The sequence below is a fragment of the Dipteris shenzhenensis genome, chromosome 22, assembly GCF_047967505.1.
Source record: "Dipteris shenzhenensis isolate YYH24624 ecotype China chromosome 22, Dip_SZ_1.0, whole genome shotgun sequence".
Classification (NCBI taxonomy): domain Eukaryota; kingdom Viridiplantae; phylum Streptophyta; class Polypodiopsida; order Gleicheniales; family Dipteridaceae; genus Dipteris; species Dipteris shenzhenensis.
The window spans coordinates 50,762,107-50,782,967 of NC_141617.1; the positions used below are offsets into that span (position 1 = coordinate 50,762,107).

Below are 20,861 nucleotides of genomic sequence, written 5' to 3' on the forward strand. Positions count from 1 at the left end.
GGTGGTCACGAAGTTGATTTGAGCTGCCCACAATTTGCTTCTCCAACTAGGCATCTTTCTTGAGCATCATTGAAACTTCCAACATGTAAATTTATTTGGGGCTTTCTTCAAATTCATGTAGCCTCATTCTAATTTTGTACACTCATTTAGGCATTTTGTCTTCTTTGGGCATAATTGCTCGAATTTGAGCCTCTTCTTCGCATTCGGTGACTCTCCGATCGGCACATTGAGACTCATGACGTGATTACCCTTGGTAGCTGCTCCTATAGCCTTCATCGACACATCATTCGAGCGCATCCTCACTTGGTTCTTCACCGACATACCTGTTCGCATCAGGATATGCACATTCTTGTGCGGTAGCTACTTTGGGTTCATGGGTTCTCTGCCCTTGCTATGCATAAAATGAATGAAATCTTTTATATTTTTTATATGTTTGAGTTAAAGGTTCTCTGCCTTGAGTAGTCCCTCTAAAATGAATGTTTGAAGAGTCAATAAGGTTCTCTGTCTTCAATAGTCCTCCTAAAATGATGTTTGTTTTTATATTTATTGTGTTTGGCTCCATGTCCCTAGTTAGTCCCTGGAGTCAAGAGAGGGATGTACTGTGGGAGCCATGTATTGGCAGTGATAGGGTCTAGTTATCAGGCCTAGCATATGAGTTCCAGGATGTTGGTGCATTGGTCTTCTAGACCTCTGAGTTGTTCATGCATCCATGCTAAGACATGAGCCTCTGAGGCATGTTTGGGACGTAAAGCCATGTGAGTGCTTAGTCCGACCTCTGAACCATGCTCAGACTGCAACCTCTGAGTTAGCATGAGAGCCATGTCTAGTTCAGACATTGCACAGTTTAGTAGTTTTGTCACAGTCATGTTCTATCCTTGGTTCCACTCCAGTAGTATCTCACCTTGCCTTCATGGGGGGGTGTTAGAATATAAAGCCAAGTTGAGTCAATTTGCTATAGTCTAGTGTGTCCTATGGATGCCATGTGTCACATTGGGAGTTATCCCATATGCATAGGTGTTCATATGTGTGTGTGCGCTCTTATATAAGAGTTGTACTTGTCTACTGTCAAATCAATCAAGTATCAAGCTACAAGCTCTTTGGTCTACATGTGAGTACTTTCATTTTGGTTCATTGCTATAGTCATTTCATTTCCATTTCATTATGTCTCTCTTTGAGTATTACTTCCTCTCTCCCTAGCCTACCCTATCTCTCTCTCCCTCTCCACCATGTGCCTTTACATTAATCTGGGAATTATCTCGTTGAATGTCCAAGGATTATAACAAGGATTTAGTTTCAGTAGTCAAAAGCTCGCTATGTGCTTTGAGCGTGAGATTTGACATCATTGATGCCTAGGCTGGAAAGATTGGATGAAGATAAATGTTCTTCTTCCCTTCTCAAGAGAAAGAATAACAAGGTGTTGCATTATGAATCTCTAGATTCGGTGTGTTGTTGATGCAATTAGCACTTGTTCAAAATACTACACTGCCGCTCCCTGCTTCTGCTCGCTGCTAGCCCCCCACTCCCTTCCCCCCTTTTCTCCCTTGTACGACATAGGCCCACCCATTTTCGTTTCTCTCTACCAACCCCCCCTTGCCCCCGCATCACCCCTCCCTCCCCCCGCCCCCTCCCACCCTTTGCCATGCACAGCCAATTGGGGGTCTGTTTTACCCCCCCCCCCCTTCCTCTTAACCGCCTTGCTGCTACTTCTAGTCGAGGGCCTTTTTGCTCCCCTCCCTGGGCCCTAATCCTCACTCATGCTGTGTCTTTGGCTGTGGAAGCTCTCTCTCTTGACAGGACAGTTGTTCCTTGCTCAAGTTTCCTTGTTTGGGGCCATTTCATAGGGTTGCTGCTCTTTGTCGAACCTTTTTCCTCCCTTTCCCGCTTTTCCCATCCCTCCGTCCCCCCACTTCTCCCTTCCTCCTTCCCGCTAGCAAATGCAGATTTTGTTTTTGGATTCAAGGATCAAAAACTTGGTGGCAACATTTCTGGTCTTGCACAGGATTTGTTCAAGAGTGCAGCATCATGGAAAACATCTTTATCTTTTCGGAGGCAATGCTTCTCTTGAATTTTGAGAAGGCTTACGACAAGGTGGAGTGGCCTTTTCTAAAGGGCACCATGCAGAGGATGGGCTTCTCGGAGTGTTGGGGGGTCTTTGTCTTGTATATAGGGACCGTAAGTCAAATGCCTATCGAGGACCATACATTGGAGGCCGCCTCTCTTTCTGGCTTAGTGCATCAGGGCCGCCCTCTAGCTCCCTTCCTTTTCTTCTTGTGGCAAAGGATTTGGGTTACTCTTTGCGCTCCCAAACGGTTGGCCTCACAATCTCTCACACCAGGACCCTTATGACCATTATCCAATCCACAAGGCAAGGGATCCCATGAGTCCGGAGAACTACAGGAACATCATCATTGGACATCTTATGTCCAAGATTTATGCAGTAGTACTTGACACTCACATGCCCTAAGAGGCAGGGTGTGAGACTTCAGAGCAATGGGACCGGCAAGCTTTCGAGCAGATCATGCTACATTGAAGTATCAGAAAAGTATGTGTCTAAGCATAGTGACTATGCAGAGGATTATAGAACTCATTTGTCCCTTAATGTTACTTTTCATTATTCTAGCTCCATTGTGGGTATACAAATGACTATGAAATGTTTTATCATTGTCACTAACAATATCCATCAACAGCCCACAAAGCCTATAAATATGTCTGCTATCATGGAAATTTTCTGGTGTTCAAAAAATGGCAAGAAAAGTCTCAGATTACTCTCTATGCATCGTCTCTGTTCTCCAAAGATGCACGAGGATCTGAACATTCTCAATATTCAAATGCTCACAGAGGAAAAATGATGTTGCAATTTATGCAAGGAAATCAACCTTGGGCTTTCATGATCCGCTCTCTTTTATTACATATTCATACTTCTGCTTTTGGGCATTGGCAGCCTACTCAGTGGGATTTCCTATTTGGCTCTATCCAAGGCAAGATCAGAGGCTGCCCTTTTGTCTCTCATATGCTTCTTGATTGGAAACATATTTTATCCCACTTGGAATGGAATGGCTAGGATTCTTTGTTGGGAAGTTCTTTGAGGGCTGAGAATATTTATTGGTCTTCAGTATTCCACCCTTCTTTGGCCATACAAGAACCCAAACGTTCTTATTTTCTCTTTTTCAAAGGCATTTCTTCTGTGGCGGATGTACTTCAAGATGATGGCACTCTTTTATCCTTTTCTATGGCTGCTAGCAAATACGGTTTGGGAGCTCATTATCGTCCTTTATGGCATAGGATTTCAGCAATGCTTCAACCGTTCTTGCTAGTACCTCGTTTGGAACTTCAGAATAGGCTTGAGGATTGGATTTTACATTCTTCTTCCTCTTCAGCCCGTTCTTTGAAGCTCTCACATATCACAGTGTCATCTTTGTATAAAGTGTTATTATTTCCGCCTTGGATTTCTGACAGAGCAAATACTGTTTGGCATATGGATCGCCCACTAAAGTGGTGGAGAAAGCGACTGCGTCTCCTTTGGCATTATAAAGTCCCTCTTCGGCAACAGCTTTTCCTTTGGCGAGTCCTACTTGGCATTTTTCCATCTGGCCAGTTACTCGCACATAGACATATTTGCTCCGGCTGTTTGCCACAAATGCCTACACTATGCTGAATCTGTGCTTCACATCTTCTGGCACTGTCGACACACTTGTGATTTCATCGCTCTCATCCGACAGAGGCTTCGAGCGAGATTTCCTACTGTTACTTATGGCAGGTTTTTCTGGTTGTTTGGTTTTCATCCAGCTAGACAGGGTTTTGACTTATTTTTTGTATGGGTACGCTACTGGGCACTGTGGACTTTATGGATGGACAGAAATCATAGAGTCTTTGGTGATCCCCTATTTTCATCTTTTGTTTTTTTCAAACGATCTCTGCGGCAATCATTCTATGATTGCGTTCAGACTCGTTTGATTGATAAGGATGTATATACAGCTTATACTGAGATTTTCAGTTGAGTAGTAGTTACTCCACTTTCGAAGTAACTATGAATGTAATTATTTTACAACAATAAAAAATTTCTTCCCACAAAAAAAAAAGTGTATGTGTACACGCATGTAATATAAAGCACTCAAAGATTTCACTAAAAAAAAGGGTGTACACGCATGCATGTGTGCATGTGTAACAAAAATGCCATTTTATGACAAGAAGTATGACAGTTACTTTGTTCCTCTACTTGGTCACATTGACCTATAGGACGATATGCAAACTACAGAAGTTGGTCCTCAATGGAGATATGTAACAATGTCTAGCTTACCAAGCTGCAAAACAGCATCCTCAAGGTAATCCAGTCAATAACAGCAACGACTGGCAGCCAAGAAGTCCAAACCCGAAAAGGAAATTAAACAGAAACGAACATTATGTTAGAATATGAAGCCAAGTTGAGTCAGTTTGCTGTAGTCTAGTGTGTCCTACGGATGCCACGTGTCACATTGGGAGTTATCCCATATGCATAGGTGTTCATATGTGTGTGTGTGCTCTTATATAAGAGCTGTACTTGTCTAATCAAGTATCAAGCTACAAGCTCTTTGGTCTACATGTGAGTACTTTCATTTTGTTCTCTGTCTTGAATAGTCCTCCTAAAATGATGTTTGTTTTTATATTTATTGTGTTTGGCTCCATGTCCCTAGTTAGTCCCTGGAGTCAAGAGAGGCATGTACTGTGGGAGCCATGTATTGGCAGTGATAGGGTCTAGTTATCAGGCCTAGCATATGAGTTCCAGGATGTTGGTGCATTGGTCTTCTAGACCTCTGAGTTGTTCATGCATCCATGCTAAGACATGAGCCTCTGAGGCATGTTTGGGACGTAAAGCCATGTGAGTGCTCAGTCCGACCTCTGAACCATGCTCAGACTACAGCCTCTGAGTTAGCATGAGAGCCATGTCTAGTTCAGACATTGCACAGTTTAGTAGTTTTGTCACAGTCATGTTCTATCCTTGGTTCCACTCCAGTAGTATCTCACCTTGCCTTCATGGGGGGGTGTTAGAATATGAAGCCAAGTTGAGTCAATTTGCTATAGTCTAGTGTGTCCTATGGATGCCATGTGTCACATTGGGAGTTATCGCATATGCATAGGTGTTCATATGTGTGTGTGCGCTCTTATATAAGAGTTGTACTTGTCTACTGTCAAATCAATCAAGTATCAAGCTACAAGCTCTTTGGTCTACATGTGAGTACTTTCATTTTGGTTCATTGCTATAGTCATTTCATTTCCATTTCATTATGTCTCTCTTTGAGTATTACTTCCTCTCTCCCTAGCCTACCCTATCTCTCTCTCCCTCTCCACCATGTGCCTTTACATTAATCTGGGAATTATCTCGTTGAATGTCCAAGGATTATAACAAGGATTTAGTTTCAGTAGTCAAAAGCTCGCTATGTGCTTTGAGCGTGAGATTTGACATCATTGATGCCTAGGCTGGAAAGATTGGATGAAGATAAATGTTCTTCTTCCCTTCTCAAGAGAAAGAATAACAAGGTGTTGCATTATGAATCTCTAGATTCGGTGTGTTGTTGATGCAATTAGCACTTGTTCAAAATACTACACTGCCGCTCCCTGCTTCTGCTCGCTGCTAGCCCCCCACTCCCTTCCCCCCTTTTCTCCCTTGTACTACATAGGCCCACCCATTTTTGTTTCTCTCTACCAACCCCCCCTTGCCCCCGCATCACCCCTCCCTCCCCCCGCGCCCTCCCACCCTTTGCCATGCACAGCCAATTGGGGGTCTGTTTTACACCCCCCCCCCTTCCTCTTAACCGCCTTGCTGCTACTTCTAGTCGAGGGCCTTTTTGCTCCCCTCCCTGGGCCCTAATCCTCACTCATGCTGTGTCTTTGGCTGTGGAAGCTCTCTCTCTTGACAGGACAGTTGTTCCTTGCTCAAGTTTCCTTGTTTCGGGCCATTTCATAGGGTTGCTGCTCTTTGTCGAACCTTTTTCCTCCCTTACCCGCTTTTCCCATCCCTCCGTCCCCCCACTTCTCCCTTCCTCCTTCCCGCTAGCAAATGCAGATTTTGTTTTTGGATTCAAGGATCAAAAACTTGGTGGCAACATTTCTGGTCTTGCACAGGATTTGTTCAAGAGTGCAGCATCATGGAAAACATCTTTATCTTTTCGGAGGCAATGCTTCTCTTGAATTTTGAGAAGGCTTACGACAAGGTGGAGTGGCCTTTTCTAAAGGGCACCATGCAGAGGATGGGCTTCTCGGAGTGTTGGGGGGTCTTTGTCTTGTATATAGGGACCGTAAGTCAAATGCCTATCGAGGACCATACATTGGAGGCCTTCTCTCTTTCTGGCTTAGTGCATCAGGGCCGCCCTCTAGCTCCCTTCCTTTTCTTCTTGTGGCAAAGGATTTGGGTTACTCTTTGCGCTCCCAAACGGTTGGCCTCACAATCTCTCACACCAGGACCCTTATGACCATTATCCAATCCACAAGGCAAGGGATCCCATGAGTCCGGAGAACTACAGGAACATCATCATTGGACATCTTATGTCCAAGATTTATGCAGCAGTACTTGACACTCACATGCCCTAAGAGGCAGGGTGTGAGACTTCAGAGCAATGGGACCGGCAAGCTTTCGAGCAGATCATGCTACATTGAAGTATCAGAAAAGTATGTGTCTAAGCATAGTGACTATGCAGAGGATTATAGAACTCATTTGTCCCTTAATGTTACTTTTCATTATTCTAGCTCCATTGTGGGTATACAAATGACTATGAAATGTTTTATCATTGTCACTAACAATATCCATCAACAGCCCACAAAGCCGATAAATATGCCTCACTAAGAGTCTAGCTAACATGATCTCTTTACTCTCTATTTTGTTTACAATAAAATGAATCATCTCAAACAAGTGATCCGCATCATCTTAAGGCAATAAAATCTTATGCAAATGGTATTTTTCACACTTAAATACATTATGTCCACATTCATTACAACATATCTTTACATTGAGAACTGTCATTGAGGAGGCTCGAGCATGGAAGCAAAGAGTTTTTTTGTTGCTTTGTGGATTTCCGCAAGGTCTTTGACATTGTACCGCGAGCCGGACTATTCAAACGACTACTTGATATAGGGTACAGTCAAGATATCATCTGGGTAGTTCACACATTATATGAGCAGGTATCAAGCAAAGTCAAGACTTCGACGAATTGGATCATTAGCATAAATTGGATAAAACAAGGTTCTTTGTTATCGCCAACCTTGTTTGGCTTGTACATCGACGAGCTTGAATCCTTCATCACGACTTTGGGGGTTGCAGATTCCCTTTATGATCTCAATTCTACTATACACAGATGATCTAGTCCTACTCTCCTTCTCGGATGAGGGTCTCCAATGACATTTGAACGCACTCCAATCTGTCAACGATACACATGTTTTGAAGGTCAACTTGGGTACAACCAAGGTGATACCCATATCATATTGAACGGCCATGCACAGAGAGCTATCTACCTTTGATAGAGCTCCCGTAGAGATTGTTGCATCCTACACATAACTAATCTTTCGATGTGACCAGCTATGCAGGCCCATTTGAACAAGGGATATGCCACACTAGACAGACTCGAGTGTCAATGCTTCCACTCACATTTTCAGAATCCCAGAACCAAGTCTCTTTTCTTTGAGTCACTGGTCCACCCAACAAGAATGTACGGTGGTCCTTTTTGGCGAGCCAACTTATCAAAGATAGATTGGTCCCGCATAGACAGACTTCAAGTTTTGCTTACTTGGATGATCCGCAGGCACCCCATCGGTCCCACATCAAATCATACCGGTAGAGTTCTCTACAGCTTGATGCAGTCTTCTAGGTGGTCAATTATCTCCATAGGGTCAGGGACTTTTCTACCACGACATTCAAGCGATGCAAATTGCCAAGGCTAGCCCTAACTATGGCGTTGGAGATAGAGGAAGATTTGAGCATCTGGTATGCTCAAACACACAAAGGGTTTGCAAGCTTGAGACTCCAAATGGACAGACTATCACCGTTTCAGCATAGCCTTGAGGCTCCATCCATTATGCTCACCTGTGAAGAGGTGAACCAGGTTATCAGCGAGGATCTCTTGCAGCTCCATACCATACAAGACTTAGCACCTATTGAGCTTTCGGTTAAACTCAACTTCTACAGAGATCATTGCTTACAGATCTCAGAGGAGGGGTTACCGAACCACACGTTACATCAAGATTCATCTCCCACATGCACTGAGGATCTCGATTGGTTAGTTCCGCATATCTTCACACGGCCTATGGGTTGAGACAGGGCAAGCAGAGGGCATCCCACATACGAGACAAAACTGTACTTTATGTGATATGCAGGAGACGACACAAAGGATCACTTCGCATTCGGATGCTCTGTGTAATATGAGATCCGTGGATGACATCATTGTCTTTTCAGTAGCGGTTTTGACTAACTCACAGAGTTCCTCGCACATGCTATGTATGGCCATTTTCCTTCTTGAGGCCCAGAGATATAGAGACCAACTTATATGAGCACAGAGGAGAGAACAGACGGGACCGGCTAACCCCAATCAAAGCACGATCATGGATTTCTTATCCACTGACCTGAGCCAAGGATAGCAGGGGACTAGACATCGTAGAAAGCCAAAGCATACAACTCAACAGACCCGACCCCAGGTGGACACTCGCATCAGGAATGCAAACATATTCTCTCTTTTTGACATGGGGAGACAGAACCACTGGAGTGACGATAGCACTTGTCAGACAGCAAGCTACATCATGGAGACTATGGACAGCTTGAGCACCAGCAAACGACCTATCACTGACTTTCTTCTTGGATGCCAGCCCTCAGCAAATCCCAACCCCCTATCAGATGCCCTCTTGTCTCTCTCAGTCGTGCGATGGAGTTGGTAATGTCAACCTGGTTACAGACAGAGGACCTGCTTGTGGGTACGAGGACATTCAAGGGACTTCGTCCTTCATATCAGTAGGGCAGGAGTCGACCTCCATCTGTACTCCGGACTTCACAAACAAGATGTAGACACCTAGACACTGTCATAGATGGGAGCTGATAGCGAGCATTGTTGCTTGGTACAAATGGACAGGTAGGTACAGGCAGTCCATAGAGCAGCAAACCACATCACCCTCCAAGACTCTGCCCCACAGTTGGCTGGATATCATTCATACTCTCAGATGTAGATGGGATACACTCTAGGGAGATTCGGATTGTGCTAGGAACAGGAGGGAGGCTTTCGTCAGTATATTGGAGCCAAGCCCTTTCCTTCATTTTGCATATGGTGCGATAATATGGCATTATAAATCACCTTAGTGGCTATTTGTTCAGCCCGTTCTAAGAGGTAACCCCCCATAGAGCGGCAAGCCAGCGGGATATCCTTGTGTTTTTCTATTGTACCCTTCATTGGGGAGTTGTATTTTCCTTGATGTCCGTGTCAAAGGAGTTTGTTTTAAAAATGTTCATTTCTTTGAGGGAAAAAAACATGACTTTTCTTCAGCAAAAAATATGCATAAACAGCAAAATTCTTCAAAAAAGAGTTAGTTTTTAGAATCTTTAACCTCCAATTGAATCGCCAAAACCTTTGCTAAATTGAGAAGTATTCTGCCAAAATTTTGGAGGGGACACCGAAGTGCTGCCAAAGACACTTTGCGGTGGCATCATTTCTGTTCCAACCAAAGGTGCAGCATGTCTAGCAGACTGAGTACCAAAAGAAAAGCCAGTAGATGAAGAAGTCTGAGATGAAAAGGGGGGGGAAACTTGATTCCCAGAAAGTGAAATAGCGTTGGTTGGGGCAGAGGATGTTCCAAGGCCAAAAGAGAAACCAGTGGCCTCCTTCCCAAAACCAACTCCAAAGCTTCCCCTGAAAAAGCCACCAAGAAATCATGTAAGAGTATTTTGCATAGTACCTTTGCATTGAGCTCGATCACCTCATAGGTGCTGTTCAATAATATTCCCGGAGCATTAATAATCAAAGAAAAGAAGTCCAAACAAATTTCTCCATGAAAAGATCTTTTGAAGTACTCGATTAGCTCCTAACAGCTGCGATAATCTAGTGCTGCATAGAATTGTATCAACTAGAAAAATGGATAATGAAAGGGCGTAAGACATAAAAATCTCTAGAGTCTTTTCATCATGAGGATAAATTTTCTTTAGTCATCATCCATACATCATGCAAATGAGCTATTTGCATGCTTTTGTCAGTAGGCTTCTCCATGGATAGTAATTATGCTTAAGGAATCAATGCCAGAATATAGGTTAGGCAGCAGTGAATCATGGAGTCATACAATAAGGCAGAACCATGGGGTTGGTAATATATTAATATGTCTTAAATGGAAGTACAACTCATGATGTTTGATGCACAATTAGGCCATAGACAAAATTCATTAACAGCATGCTAGTGGGAATGCACCAAAACCGCCCCCAATTGTCTAATAAAGGACACGCTGCACCGAATGGGGGTGGAAGAGGACCTGGTGGAGAGCACAAGGCGGAGCTGAACAAGGCAGAGAGGAAGAACAAGATAAGGTCAGGCAGGAGAAGGGGTGGCAAGCTTGCAGCACCTGGAGATGGAGGGAGGCCAAGCCAAACCTGATGGTGATGGATGGCTCGAGGATAGTTTATTTAGATCTGAATCATGTCTGACAGTTGTACTTCTTTTTGCCCATTGAAGGTCCTTGGTGGTAAAGGTTATAGAGTTTGATAGATGAGTAAAATTGTTTCCTTGCTCATCTAGAGTCAAAAAAAATTTCCATCAATATTCCTAATTGCACGGAAGGGAAAAGAGGGAGGACAGGGGCTGGGGGGGCTGAGGTTGCAAAACTGTCCACGTTTTTATTGTGTATCCAGTTGAGTTATGGTAGAATCGTAATCTTTTAAGCTATGGTTTTACAAGTATACACATGGATTTAACATATCAGGGATTAATTCTAGAGCCTGACGCTGTAAGGGGTTCTATCAGCAATCTTCACTCCTAGAAGCTAGGTGCATACCCAATGCCAATCTGACATCTGAGTATCCCTGACATGCATGCTCATCCTCAACGAAACTGTCAGCGCAGATTTTACATGTCCTCTCTGTTGGAGAAATCATAGCCAAAGAGTGCGTGTTGGTGTGTTGTACTAGGAGTTCTAGTAGTGGTTCATGTGTGAGCGCCACATGTCACCTTGGGAGTTATGGCATATGCACTTGGTACTAGATTGTGTGCCTAGTCTATAAAGGCTTGTACTTCACTTGTCACATGATATTGAATGAATGAATGAAAGCCTTTCATGATGTCTTCATATGAGTATCCTTTTCTCTCACCCTAGCCTCTCTCTGTCTCTGTCTCTCTCTCTCTCACCATGTTCTCTCTCTCTCTCTCTCTCTCTCTCTCTCTCTCTCTCTCACCATGTTTCCTTCATGGTATCAGAGCAGGTCGGCCCTGCCCTAATCTGCCACGTCATCTCCCTCTTCAGCCCTAACCCTATGCTCAAACGCCTCCTATGCTGTCTACTCTCAACCAGTTCATCTCGCATCTAGCTGCCTCCTCCTTTCAGCCATTTGCATCTGCTTAGAGCCTCTCCACAGTCTGCCGCCTCCATTCGGGAGTTCTTCAAGCTCTAGGCACCCTTGGTGGCCTCCCTACTTGCTGGTCGGCTCACTTCCCAAGGCATTTTTCACCCGTGTGGACCCAAAAACAGAGTTTTATATGCTGCTGCTGCATAGCCGACTACCTATGAGCTCCGGGCTGTTTCAAGGCCTTCGGATAGCAGCTTTCAGTTTGGTGGCCTGCCTTTGCATTTCGGAGGGCCCATCTGGTGCTGCAAGTTCGCCACCTAAGTTTGCTACCTGCCTTGCATACATAGAACCCCATCCTCATGGTGAAGACCAATCAGCACAAGTCACAGCTTGGGATGAGAAGAATGACAAGGCACTGGCGTTTATTGGTTTGAGGCTGGCTAACAATCTACTTCATCATCTTGACCTCAATAGTTCAGCCAAGGAGACATGGGACAAGCTCCAAAACTTTCGCCACATCTACTAGACCTAAGGAGCAAGCTTTATCTACTATATTGGATGATCTATCCCTCCCTAAAGTGATAGATGATTACTAGTCCTTTTTGTGTTGAGTCAATAAAGATTCTCAATCTTGAGTAGTCCCTATAAAATGAATGTATTTGCAATCAATAAGGGTACTCTGCCTTGGGTTGTCCCCCAAAAATGATTGTATTGTCTTTTACTTTGGTATGATTGTATTGACCACCCAATTCAGAGTAAGGGGGGGTGAAGAGTGATGGTCCCTTGCCAGTCACAAGCTAACTCAAAAGTCACTATCACATAATAGGTGTTGGATAGTCGGACTGCTCTTTGCAGTATTGCTGTGGAGGGGGGATCAGTCTACTCCTTACGTGTTGGGTCTCACACTCTTTGCCTTGAAGGGTGGTCTTGGAGAAATCATAGCCAAAGAGTGTGTGTTGGTGTGTTGTACTAGGAGTTGTAGTCGTGGTCCATGTGTGAGTGCCACGTGTCACCTTGGGAATTATCCCATGTGCACTTCGTACTAGAGTGTGTGTGCCTAGTCTATAAAGGCTTGCACTTCAATTGTCACATCATATTGGATGAATGAATGAAAGCCTTTCATGATGTCTTCATTTGAGTATCATTTTCTCTCACCCTAGCCTCTCTCTCTCTCTCTCTCTCTCTCTCTCTCTCTCTCTTATCACACGCCTACAGACACTGGGATTTGATCAGGAGATCATCTGGGCAGGCACTGTATGAGAGAGTCCCACGCCGAGTTCGTACAGGTGCAGGTTGGACAGATGAGATCCTGAGTACCATAGGGGTCAAACAAGTTATGCAGATGATGTGGCACTCTTGTCGTCCACACCCGAGGGGCTCCAGCAACACCTGGATGCACTGCAGGCTTTTTGTTTATCCCATGATTTGGAGGTCAACCTTGGCAAGACCAAGGTCATGATCTTTAACACCTCTCGAGCAAACATGCAACGGAAGCAGTTTACTTTTACTTTCGGTGGGTCACCAGCTGAGATCGTATCCTCATACACTTACTTGGGGGTCATCTTCTCCGGCCCGATCTTCACGATGAGACCAACGATGCAGGCCACACTGAGCAGGTGATACGCCTCACTAGCTCGGCTAGAGAGACAGTGCTTTCACTCCCACTTCCAGGACCCTCGAACCAAGGCTCTTCTCTTCGACTCCTTGGTCCGACCAACTGGTATGTATGGCAGCCCTTGTTGGAGGCCTGACATGTCAGAGATAGAGTGGACACGGGTGGAGCGCTTGCAGATCCTCATGCTCTCACGGATGATCCGGGGGAAATCGTCTGTACCACATCACATCATTCAGGCCGAGTTTGGTACTTCTCCACTCCAGCTAGATGCAGCCTTTCAAACCATCACATATCTACACCGGGTTAGATCATATGGAAACTGCACATCAAGGAGACAGGGGTTGCCATGGTTGGCTCTCGATTCCTCCATGAGGTTGGCAACAAAGGGAGACGAGCGATGCTGGTATGCACGGACTCACAAATGGTTTATGAGACTAGGGTTCCACATCGATAGGATACCTCCTTTTCAGTACAGTTTAGATGCCCCTCCAGTACTCCCACCCACCATCCTGATTGAGCCACATACCAACCAAGTCATTCGAGAGGATCTCTTGCAGCTACGCACCTTTAGGACCTGGTTGGAACCGAGGGAGCTTCCATTGAAGTTGAGTTTCTACAGAGATTATTGTCTTTGCATTTCGGAGGAGGGATTCATCACACCACCGGGGTACGCTGAGCTTCATATGCCTCACTCACTACAGATCTATGTCGAGCAGTTTCGGGTATCATCACACCGCCTCCGCATAGAGAGCGGCAGAGCAGAGGGGATTCCTAGGGAGCATCGCTTATGCATATTATACGACTGTTAGGAGGTTGAGTCGGAGGAGCATTTTATTTTCAGGTGCCCAGTGTACTACGAGATCCGAGGTCGCTACCACTGCCTCTTCAAAGATGGCTCCGGACTCCTTTCCAGATTCTTCGCCTACCTAGATCAGAGATGCCTCGCGGCCTTCATTCACAAGGGAGTCCAACACAAAGAGTACTTACTCAGGCGACGGGGCTTGGCCACATCATCAGACACCTCTCAGAGCAGGATCACAGAGTTCTTCCCATCGAGTGACATTGATTGTCCAGTCTCTAGCCGCAGACGTGACAAAGACCCTGACCCGACGATCGCAGCACGACACACGAGACATCGAGGGGACACACATATCACTCTGGGGGACCTCCCGTCATTGTTTAGACCCAGGATACGTCCCACGGGAGTCACGATGGCTCTGGTCTTGCGTCGAGCCTCGTCCAGGAGACCGAGACGCACAGCACTCCTTGACGGGCACCAGCGTCCCATCACCAACTATGCACCAACCAGGGCGACATGACATACGGAGGATTCCGCTCCACTCCATTCCTTTTCTTTTCATTGTTACATCCAGATGTATTTGATTATGTATGATCAGACTTAGGATTCAGCATGGGTGATGATGCTCGTTTCAATCTATCAGGTTTTCTTTCAATCTCATAGATCCATCGGTCTTCCGAAGACTGTAATAAAATTTCTTTCTTTCTTTCTCCTTCTTTCCCCTGCCCCATCCTCTTCATCCTTTCCCCTCTCTCCTCTATTCCTCTCTCTCTCTCTCTCTCTCTCTCTCTCTCTCTCTCTCTCTCTCCCCCCAATCCGTCCATCACCTCTCCCTCTCCGTCCGTCACCTCTGTACCCCCGTCCGTCGTCTGCTCTCTTCGAACCAGTGACACAGCTCCGCACGTCACCTCTCCCTCTCCATCCGTCACCCCCCCTCTCTATCTATCACATCTATACCCCCGTCCGTCATCTGCTCTCTTCGAACCAATGACACAGCCCGTCGTCAACCCGCCTGTCATCCGTCGTCGTCCACCATCACTCAGCCCACCCGTCGCCCATTGTATGCTCTCCGTTTGTCATCTACTCTACGTCGTCCGCTATCCGTCCGTCACCTCTCCCTCTCCATCCGTCACCACCGCCCTCCGTCCATCACCTCTATACCCCCATCCGTCGTCTGCTCTCTCTGTCATCCATCACCCCTCCATCCGCCATCCCCTCCTCTCTATAAATCACCTCTCCGTTCACCACCCCCCCTCTCTGCTGCTCCAACCCGCGACTGCTACTCCTGCCGTGACTCCCGATCGTCCTTGCTACTCGTCGATACCCGTGCATCCCTGTTGCCTGTCCATATGCACCACTCATCTCCATGGGACTTTCCTACCATAACCTCCTAGATGGCGACATGGCAAAAGCTGCTGTCGTGATGCAGTTCGCTACTCCCACACCCCTTCTTGGCACATAAATAGGCAGTGGGGGCCTGCTGTTACACCGCCACCCATAGAGGCTTGCAAGCACAAGCAGAGGGACCCAGGGGGTGCCCTCTACCCCCAACAAGCCTCTGACTAGCCTACAGGCCAGCAAGGCTACTACACAGGGCCTTTTTCCCTCCACCTAGTCATCGAGGCCACCCAAAAAAGGTCTCAAACCCTATCAGCTCCAAACCTTCAAGAACAACGAGAAGATCAAGAAAGTCAACATCAATAACAAGAAAATGCTGAGAGGGAAGCTTCACTGTCAGTGGAAGGACAGAGAAGAGTTACCAGCATACTTGAAGGTGGCCAGCCCCACTCGCCTCAGGCTCTGCACTTGCCCGGAACCTACACACTGCCTACACATTAAAGAAGGCTGCAAGGATAATCAGAAAGTACCAAGAGAGCTACCAAATATTTTGAATTTTCAGAGAAGGGGGCCATGGCAAGCTCACCCGATCAGAAAACCAGAAGGGAAAAAGACAGGAAATACAGCATAATTTGGACCAAAGGGCAGAAAGTAGAGGATGAGCATGTCTATCCACTATCAAAGAGGTATGTAAGCTACAAGATGCTGAAATTGAATGCTTACAAAAGAAATTGGAAGAATACAAGAAGGATGAGATTTCAAACCTACGTGCTCAAATGAATGACAACATGAAGGGATGGCAAGAAGAAATGCATGCAAAATGGGCAAAACAAATTGGTAAAATGCAGATGGCTATGATGCAAAATATGGACAAGAAAAACAGTTTTCTTACATCCAAGATTGAGAGCTTGGAAGCTCAGGTGATTAGTCTCCAAGATGAGAATGCAAAATTGAAGGCAAATACACACACAAATGAAGAGGAACTTCAGCCATCCTACACAAGAAACTGAATATCATTAGGGAACAAATGAAGCAGCTCAAGGAGGCAAAGGGAACTTCAGAAGAAGGATGCAAGATTATAGATGAACTGAAATCTGAGAATGAAAAACTCATAAAAGACTTGGCATTTTTGCAAGACACTATGCAGGGTAAACATGTTGAATTCACACAGAAGATCAAGAAAGGAGAGGCTGCAATCTTGGAATGAAAAGATGTGATCAAGAAAGGCACGGCTACCCCCAAGAAAGAGTTCATTTCAGATGCTCTGGAGGAAGATAAAAGAAGAAACAGTAAAGCCCTAAATGTTTTGGTTCGAGGCCTCACAGTGGGAGACACTCCTATGGCAGATGCAAAAGCCTTGTTCATCAAAACGGGTGTGAACCTGACATGTGAGACAGCTTGGAGAGTTGGCAAGCCCGATGCACCCAGAAGGCCACTTGTGATGAAGCTCCGAACAGCCATGGATAGGAAGACCCTCATCAGCACGAGGGTGACTTTGAAAGGAACCCGGATCTACCTAGACGATGATCTCACCCTCCTACAGCAGAAACACCAGACGGAAGGTATGCTACGCATCATGGCAGCGAGAGAAGCAGGAAAATGGGCTGCATACAGGGATGCTAGGGTGATCATCCGAGAGAAAGGAGTATCAACACCAAGGTGATAAGGAAGAAAAGGAAGAGAAAGAAGAGGGTGAATTATGACAGTGTCAGGCCAATGGGGCACAAAGTGGACTGAGAATGGCAGTGTAGAATTGCAATGACACACTCTAGTCTACTGATCCAGGCGGTTTCTCGGTCTGATCCAGGCAGTTTCTAAGAGACATACACTGACAGAGACATGGTCTTCTATACTGAGACACATGAGAGCGCCGAGACAAGTCACATGACAGTATACCCACTTAGTCCCAATGGCATTCTTGCTAGGAGACAAGTCACACTTAATTTGTATACCCACTTAGTCCCAATGGCATTCTTGCTAAGAGACAAGTCACACAACTCCCAAGTGTTATTCTGATCGATGGAATCCAATTCAGCTTGCATAGCTTGCAACCAACATTCATTTTCGAAGGCATCCTTATAGCATAATGGCTCTTCGTTGCATGCTGTAGCAACCAATGCAGATGCAACCAAATCAGCATGTTCTTTTTGGACAGCTGCTCTACTACGGGCTGGCAGAGGGGAGCATCTTGTTTGCTGTCTTTTAGAGTGTGAAGGAGCCAACGGGGAAGCCTTTTGGGCTCCTAAATTTCAGTTCTCTCATGGCCAATAGCCCTGTGCATAATATCCTGATCAATCTGAGGCATACTGCAAATGACCGATGGAAGGAGTAACCTCAGATGTGACATCATCAAGAGAGTCAGACAGAAACAAAGGCATCAAGGTGTCAAAGAGATCCGGGGCATCAGCAATGGGCTGTTTTTGAAAGTCCAGCACACGCATAGAATAAGATTCATCAAAGACAACATCCCTACTGACAAAAACCTTGCCCTTGTGGAGCTGATAGAGCATGTAGCCCTTGCTTTCTGAGCTATACCCAATAAAGATGCATTTGACAGCTTTATCATCCAACTTTGTACATGTCTGAGAAGGTACATGTGCATATGCCAAGCATCCGAAAATCCTCATGTGGGAAATCCTGGGCTTATGACCTATCCAAGCCTCATAAGGTGTGATGGTTTTCAATGCCTTGTGGGAAATTTGTTCAAAATATAGTTTGCACACATAACGGCATCCAACCACAATTTGTTAGGCACACGCTTGCCTTTCAACATACACCTGGCCGTCTCCATGACTTATCTATTCTTTCTCTCAGCCACTGTCATGACAAGAGAAATGATTATTTAGTTAATTAATAGTCATTAGAACCTTATTATTGTTAGGTGCCAATTTGATGGTGCGGTTATATGTTTGTATTTATGATTGACCAAGCGGTGTAAATAGTATCGCCAAAACTATGTAACATTGGCCAATGATTAGTAATAAAGATGTGCACACACGTGTCTAGGTCCTAGGGGCAATAGGAAAGGGAAAGGGTGCATTAGAGTGCATTGAATGGTAGGTGCATGGGTCATAGGATAAGGATAGGTGTAAATGGAAAGATGGAACTTGAGTGATCTCAAGGGACATTAATGAAAGGGTATCACCCTTTCATTGTGAATCTCACGTAGCATTCTCTCTGCCACATTGCATTCATCCGCCATCTCTCTCCCACCTTGCATGTAGGTCAAAATAGAAACAAGCACTCTCACGAGGGCGCTCTTTCCCATTGGAGGGCCAATTGGCATTCAAATTCTGCATGCATTGCACACATTTGCATTCTCAAAAAGTCTGGTTTTTCACATTTGGTATCAGAGCGGTGACGGTCTACGACCGAGACGAGAAGAGGACGAGAAAGGAACACGCAGAATCGTGACAGACGTGGCGGAAACACTAGTGGGAGGCATGACCCGCGACAGCCGCACACGACGGAAGAGAAGCACAACGAGCGCCGGGAGCAGGCATGGGAACCACAGAATAAGCCGCAGGAGAAAGCACAACCAAGAACGCTACATAGCAGAAGAAGGCGCACACGATCAAGGAACGCATGCGAGACAACGAAATATTGGACGGGACACACGCATGCGTTGTGGAAAGCAGTCCACCGTGCACATAGCATAATTTTCAGGTTGCAATCATCTCCTTCTTGGCCAATCTTGAATTCTTATATTACTAAAAGAAAAGAATGGAAGGGGAAGGGAGATATAACAATGAACTTAGTCCTTTTCCTACACCTTCACCCCCTCTTGAAGAGGATGGATTAGGTGAGAGTTACACACATCTTGAGTATGATAACCCCCAAATAGATTTAGAGCAGTCTCTCCTTCAAGAACCTCTTGATAGGGAGTTCTCCTTTCATAATGAAAGAAGAAATGAGACCAACCAAGAACAAGGTGATGAGTTTACGCCTTCAACTCAAAACCCAGCACACATGGATTATAATCCAAGTGCAAGAGGAAGAGAGGAGACTCCTATTGATAAGCTGATTTTCCAGCTTAGCAATATGATTGAGCAGTCCATTATGACAAGATTAGGGACTACGAGGACTTTAAACTTTCAAGATGGAGAGTTAACTACCCTTTCTAAGAGGTCCAAATTCCAACCACGAGAGAGAATTGAGTTTCCCAAATATGATGGGACAAGAGAGGCTGACAAAATCCTCAATTGGATTCGCCATTTTGAGCTATACTTTGCCCATCAAGATAAGACCGAGCAAGAGAAACTTGCTCTTGCCACATTGCCTCTGTAGAAGGATGCTCTAATGTGGTGGTCTTTGTCACAAACAGAAAAAGAGTCTATTCATGAATGGGCTAAGTTCGTGAAGCAACTGAAAGCCACTTTCATGCCACCGAGGCATGAAGAGAACCTAACCTTTCGTTGGCAGAGGTTTAGGCAATTCGATAATGAGAGTAATGCAGATTTTACAACCAAATTTTGGAAACTCTCTCTAGAGTTACCCGAAAAGAGTGAGGAAGATAGGAGAAAGAAGTATTTAGCAGCCTTAAGCTCAAAAGTAAGGTACGAGGTTGAAATGTTTAACCTGACCACACTTAAGGACCTCACTAAGCTGGCTGAAATAGTCGAGAGAAAATTGAATACTCATAAACCCTTCAATAAGGAGGGTGGGTCATCATCTAAGACCAACAATATACCCACTTTTAGGAAACCAAACCGATTTAAGAATAATAAAGGGAAAGGTAAAGCTCTTGTAAGGAATGTGAACAGTTAATCACGTCCTGGATGGGTGCCATTTCCTTCTATGACAAACGAAGAGAAGAGGAAGTTGATTAAGGAAGGAAAATGTTTCGGGTGTAAGAAACATAAGCGAAGGCACGTATGGCATAAGTGTCCCGTTCTCTTGGGTAAGATTGCCAAGACGAATTCAGTAAAAGGGAAAGCCAAGGCATCCAAGCAGGAGGGTGAGGCTTCTACCTCGAAATCTACCATGACTATTGAGCCAATAGTGAATGCTGTCCATTCAACCAATACCTTTGGGCCTCATGATCTTTTTAAGGTGTATGGATTCGTGAATGGACAAAGAATAGTGGTTCTCCTAGACGATGGATGTAATTATGACTTAGTGAGTGATAGATTGGTAAAATTACTCCATCTTAAACCAAAACCTATAAAAAACATGTCGCTCTCAGAAACTATTAGGAAACACAATAAAGAAGACACATCCATAGTACGGAATATTCCTTTTCGTATACAAAAATATAGAGATCAAAGGGATTTTCTAGTAGCTCCTTTACAAGACGTTGACATGATTCTAGGTAAACCATGGCGGTATGATTTTAACCCTGCTATTCATCCTTATACTCATCATTGTTGCTTTGTACATAAGGATCATAGGGGATCCAGACGTGTATACAATTCCATTGATTACTCGTACCCAAGCGAAAAGATTGGTAAAAAGAGGGGTAGATTGTAATCTTGTGTATATACGGGATTCACGAGATCTTCATATCTCAAAAGAAGATCGGAAGAGAACTGAGTTCCTTAGAGCTTATGAGGATCGATTTTCAAGAGATGACTCATTCGAAGCCTATGAAGAGAGAAGATGATCATGCCACATAC

At 45.0% G+C, this 20,861-nt stretch overlaps 1 protein-coding gene across 1 annotated transcript in view; it reads right to left on the reverse strand.

The window, feature by feature from the left end:
- The window catches only part of LOC147888251 (Zinc finger C-x8-C-x5-C-x3-H type family protein), an 84,856-nt gene that overhangs the window by 17,452 nt on the left and 46,543 nt on the right, over positions 1 to 20,861 (reverse strand). The window contains exon 8 of the mRNA XM_087393665.1: positions 9,556 to 9,857. Coding sequence (XP_087249791.1) covers positions 9,556 to 9,857 — 302 coding nt within the window. The remainder of the gene's footprint in view (positions 1 to 9,555; positions 9,858 to 20,861) is intronic.